The sequence below is a fragment of the Anomaloglossus baeobatrachus genome, chromosome 8, assembly GCF_048569485.1.
Source record: "Anomaloglossus baeobatrachus isolate aAnoBae1 chromosome 8, aAnoBae1.hap1, whole genome shotgun sequence".
Lineage (NCBI taxonomy): Eukaryota > Metazoa > Chordata > Amphibia > Anura > Aromobatidae > Anomaloglossus > Anomaloglossus baeobatrachus.
Window position 1 is genome coordinate 241,324,425 of NC_134360.1, and position 6,000 is coordinate 241,330,424.

A 6,000-nucleotide genomic window follows, 5' to 3' on the forward strand; every position below is an offset into this window, starting at 1 on the left:
TTTTTTTAAATAAATATATATATATATATCTATATATATATATATCTATCTCCTTGAAACGCGTAGTGCAATAAATTGAATTATTATTCCTTCATTTATGGTCTGCAGCGCCCCGTTATACACCGCTTTCTCTTTTACCTCCTGTAATCACTCGCAGGCACTTTGATAGAACGCCTGCTCTGCAGTGTGTATGTAGATAGTATGTGTGCTGGGGAGTGATAACCGTGCACTCACTGTGTGTTGAGTAGTGATTGTAACCGCTCCCTACACCTCCTCAATGGCTGGAGCCAGTAGCTGCAGGGAGAATAAAACTTCATTTTCTCCCTGTAGCCGCACTTCTCGCCAGCTGTCATGGTTACATTTCTATTTACCTGCAGATTAACAATATATATTGGCATCAATAGTGTTTCTGAATGTGAAAGGATCATTTAAAAAAAAAAAAAGTTGCATTATCTTTTCAATAAACTTGAAAATTTTGTAAGTGATAGTCAATATATACTTCTATAAAAGTGAATGAGCAGGTGGTCAAAAATCAGTATTCTTTATCATAATGATCCTCCTCCTCTATATCTCCCCTTCTGCTGTCACATACAATACACTGATTACTCCACACTTCTAACCTGACTTTTTGGATCTTTTCTGCAGGAGCGGCTCTTTAGTGACTGACATGGAAGTAGAATTTGCAAATGAGACAGTAACCCCTACGCCCAGGATGTTGGTTGATACAGTCTATAATGGAGTGTTAAACAACTCACAGCATAAAATTGATGGTTTAGAGGTAGAGCCTTATAGTCTTCAATCTAGAGGTAAGTCTACACTGGGATTATTCCAAACTACATAATAGTATCACAAACCTCCCTAAGCATAAACTAGCCCAGGCCGGGCCATCCTAAGCACACACAGACCATTAAAGTAGTACAGACTCTGTTTTTTTATATTGTTTATTCGCAAGGGATTTCTTTTGGTGACCTTTTATACTTACACTACAGTTCAAAAGTTTAGAAGAAAAAGCCGTAGAAAACAGATGCAAAAAATGTTTTATCTTCAAGTACAAAATATCATTTTATTGCAAACTTTATTAAAAATGTAGCATTCCACCACATGGGGCAAAAAAGAATAGAGAGAGGTGACAGTACACCGGACTACACGTTAGTGGAATGCTACATTTTTAATGAAGTTTGCAATAAAATGATATTTTTTACTTTAAGATAATAATTTTTTTGCATGAGTTTTCTGCTGGATTCCACAGCTCTTTTTCTTCTCAATTCTGGATTGTGGGGCTGGCTCCCACCCTGTTTCCCTGCGGATATTCTACCGTTATGGAAAGTAATCCACTAACTTTCATGGACACCAGTAAGCTGGCTAAATATTTCTTTTATATTGTTCAGTTCAAACGTTTGGGGTCACATACAATTTTGTCTTTGCCTTGAAAATTCATACTTTTATTTATCAAATGAGTTTCATAATGAATAGAAAATCTAGTCCAGAGAGTGACAAGGTTAGAATAATAATGATTTTTACTTGAAATAATACTTCACACTTCGCTTTCGGCACAGAATGCTCCTTTGCAGCAATTCCAGCTTTGCAGACCTTTGGCATTCTAGCTGTTAATTTGCGGAGGTAATCTGGAGATATTTCACCCCGTGCTTCCCCCCTCCCACAAGTTGGATTGGCTTGATGGGCACTTTTTTGCACCATACGGTCAAGCTGCTCCCACAACAGGTCAATAGGGTTGAGATCTGGTGACTGGGCGGCCACTCCATTACAGATAGAATACCAGCTGTCTGCTTCTTCCCTAAGTAGTTCATGCATAATTTAGAGGTGTACTTTGGGTCTTTGTCCTGTTGTAGGATGAAATTGGCTCCAATCAAGCGCTGTCCACAGGGTATGGCGTGGCGTTGCAAAATGGAGGGATAGTTTCCTTATTCAAACTCCCTTTTACCTTGTACAAATCTCCCACTTTACCAGCACCAAAGCAACCCCAGACCATCACATTACCTCCACCATGCTTGACAGATGGTGTCAGGCACTCTTCCAGCATCTTTTCAGTTGTTCTGCGTCTCACAAAAATTCTTCTGTGTGTTCCAAACACCTCAAACTTCGATTCGTCTGTCCATAACACTTTTTTCCAATCTCCCTCTGTCCAATGTCTGTGTTCTTCTGCCCATATTCATCTTTTCCTTTTATTAGCCAGTCTTAGATATGGCTTTTCTTTTGCCACTCTGCCCTGAAGGCCAGCATTGCGGAGCCAGCATCTTCACTGTAGACGTTGACACTGGCAATTTGCGGGTACTAGTTAATGAAGCTGCCAGTTGAGGACCTGTGAGGCGTCGATTTCTCAAACTCAGAGACTCTAATGTACTTGTCTTGTTGGTCAGTTGTGCAGCGGAACCTCACACTTCTCTTTCTACTCTGGTTAGAGCCTATTTGTGCGCTCCTCTGAAGGGAGTAGTACACACCGTTGTAAGAAATCTTCACTTTCTTCTTAATTTCTTGCATGGAATATCCTTCATTTCTAAGAACAAGAATAAACTGTCAGGTTTCACATGAAAGTTCTCTTTTTCTGGCCATTTTGAGAGTTTAACAGAACCAACAAATTTAATGCTCCAGATTCTCAACTAGCTCAAAGTTAGGTCAGTTTTATAGCTTCTCAAATCAGCAAAACGGTTTTCAGCTGTGCTAACATACTTGCACAAGGGTTTTCAAGGGATTTCAAAACATCCATTAGCCTTCTAACACAGTTACCAAACACAATGTACAATTAGAACACTGGAGTGGTGGTTTTTGGAAATGGACCTCTATACACTTATGTAGATATTGCATAAAAATCCAGACATTTGTAGCTAGAATAGTCATTTACCACATTAACATTGTATAGAGTGGATTTCTGTTTAATTTAATGTTAGCTTCATTGAAAAAAATTTGCTTTTCTTTAAAAAATAAGGAAATATCTAAGTGACCCTAAACTTTTGAACTGCAGTGTAGATTAAAGGGGGTGTCACTTCAGAGTTCACTAAAAATGAAGAAAGGAAGTGCAGGGAGTGTCTGTATCTGTGCAGTCACTGCATGAAGCCTCGGGGCGCCATCTTAGATAAGGAAAGGCAGTGGGTAAAGCTGCATCTGCGCAATGAACATCAATAAGGATGTAATCGCCATCTAGTGGAGACTAATAACACAAGGCAGTGCATGAGTGCATTTTACTGTCCACTAGACTGCAATCTCCTTTGCTGATAATCACTCCAGAAGCATAAAGAATGGAGCCATGTGTAAGAGTCAATATCAATAAAAATAAAAAAAATATACTGATTCACATAGTAAGGACCGGGCATGGCCTCCATTAGTGTCGTTGGACACTACAGTTCCCTCATATAAGCGGTGATCTGGATACCAGAGGCATAAAAGGGCCTCCCGGGCTCATTGATCCCCCTCAAACCTATCTATTACCATACACTATGGAAAAGAATAATAACATAAAATGCAAAAAAAACCCACCCCACTTTATTGAGGTGGAAAGATAAACAGCCAGATAATTGCACTTCCCAGGCCAATAAGCCATAATAGTTTTATTCTAATAGAATGCATTTAAATATTATTCATAAGATGCAATAACAGTGGATAAGTCATCTTCTAAAGCTGGAATCTGTGAAAAAAGAAAAATATATTTAATATTATAGTAAAAATTCACAATATATCACATAATACTGAAGTGAAAAGAGGCATGCAATAGTATAAGATAGCCTTAATTTCAAACTCAACATTCTTCAATTTATTAAAAATGTATTTAAAAAAAAAAGTCTGCTGTAATCCATAGCAATGTTCCATGATGTTCCCCAAAAGTGAATCTGAAAGACATAAAAAATAGAAAATGATTAGATAAAATACACCCTCATTCACCAATTTATTGCCCTGCAAAAACCCTAATCCAAGGTACGGCATAATCCAAAAGGGGTTCCACGACTTTCTCAGATTCACTGTCCCAGTCAATGAAGAATAGATGGTTCATCACTGACTGGTCGAGCAGTCACTGCAGTGATTTGAAATGACCTCATGAATCCACCCTAGGTGACTGCAGTGGGTCACAGTAGTGTGTGAGCAGCTGCGGACAGGGACGAGTGGTGACAGCATGACTTAACCACAGATCAGGATGTCTTTATTTGGCGCGAATAACATTAGTATGCTGTATTGGTGGGTGAGTCATAGCTAAATGGATTTATACTGTACACCTGTGTCTTTATTCATTCTAACACTATTTGCACTTTATTTGATATTATACAGTATATTGTCTCATAATTCTGCAACATGTTAGTTGCTGTAAAGTCACTATTAGCACATTGCACTTTATTGTTAACTATGCATATATTAGTATGTATCAATTGATTTGTACTGTAATTGTATGCCTTAATTTAATTATGTAACTTCACTATATAACTTATGTTCACTTACAATGTTGCTTGATTAAGGCTGGTCACAGGCGAAACGTTGCCACACCACATGGGCTAATAAAGTCCACTTTGTTTTATTTGTATTTTGGAGTGCTGCTATCTTTTTTTTTATTTATCCCCCTATCTATATATCTATCCCTCTAGCTATTCATGTAACTAATCTATGTAATCTATCTATCTAGCACTTATCTATAATTTTTCTAGCTTTTCACATCTTTTACACATAAAAATAATGTTTTTTTTTATTACATCTATTTTTTTACGGTACCCGTCACATGGGTATCACACGGAAGTCATCTATGTGCTTTTCGGATTTGACCCCTGTTGCCAGAAAAAAATGGACTTATTTCCATGTGGAGCATCCGGTCTCGCAGGTGTTTCACATGGACACACGGCTGGGTAAAAATAAGGAGGATAATTTCTAAGATATTAATTAGTATGCATGTGAGAGTGCCACCTATATATCTGAAAACAGACATCACGGGCACAGGAGACACAGAGTTGTGAAGGGGGCCTAAAGCAGTAGGTAAGGGATTAATATGGTATACTTGGTCTATTTGACTCAACGGAGTACAGAGACTGAAGCCTGAGGCTGCTGCACTCTGCTGATCTTGTTACAGCCATTCCTGTTCTAAGACCTGTGACTCGCTAGCGATCTCGCTGTGTGAGAAGTACCCTAACCTCTTGGACATCAGGAGTTAAATCCAAATCTGCACCAATGTTCACAGATAAACTAAAGCGGGCTTTATACGCTGCGACGGGGGCGGTTCGTTCAGCGTCACAGCAGCGTCACTGAACCGCTGCCCAATAGAAAAGGAGAAGCGGCGATGAGCGGCCGGAACATGCCGCCCACCTCCTTCCTTCCTCCTTTTCCGGTGGACGGAGGTAAGGAGATGTTTGTCGGTCCTGCGGCGTCACACACAGCGATGTGTGCTGCCGCAGGAACGACAAACAACATCGTACCTGTCGTTGCAGCGATATTATGGAAATGAGCGACGTGACAACGAGCAACGATTTTTAACGTTTTTGTGCTCGTTGATCGTCGCTCATTTGCGTTACACGCTGCGATGTCGGTAACGGCGCCAGATGTGCGTCACTAACGACGTGACCCCGACGATATCTCATTGCCGATGTCGCAACGTGTAAAGCCCGCTTAAGTTAATTAACATGTGAGCATTAATGTGGTTGGTAACTAGATCCTTTCGAGATCTCAGGAGCAACTTGTGTAGAAGAACAGTAATGACATTTTCACTGGACAGTAGCCAGCAAAATTGAAAACATGTCAGTATTCGTGAAATAAAGCCAATAAACATCTAAACAGGTTTCCACTGAGTACAGCTTTTTGAATAGTTCAGGATGTGTTTCATAGAGCTTTTACCATGGCAACATCTGCAAACAATAAATAGAATATTAGTAACAGCATAGATTAGTATTGACAATAAAAGTTTGAAAATATTTGTATCTATTCTTACAGATCAAACAGAAACTCCTCCAGTACCTACCACATCACAAACAACTGCTCCATTATCAACAACGTCTGGACCAGCACCAACCCCAG

The 6,000-nt window shown here is 39.4% G+C and overlaps 1 protein-coding gene across 1 annotated transcript in view; it reads left to right on the top strand.

Annotated features, from left to right (window-relative positions):
- The window catches only part of LOC142250088 (uncharacterized), a 34,628-nt gene extending 33,962 nt beyond the window's left edge, over positions 1-666 (top strand). The window contains exon 4 of the mRNA XM_075322152.1: positions 646-666. Within this exon, the coding sequence (XP_075178267.1) occupies positions 646-666 (21 nt within the window). The remainder of the gene's footprint in view (positions 1-645) is intronic.
- Positions 667-6,000: the final 5,334 nt, after the last annotated feature.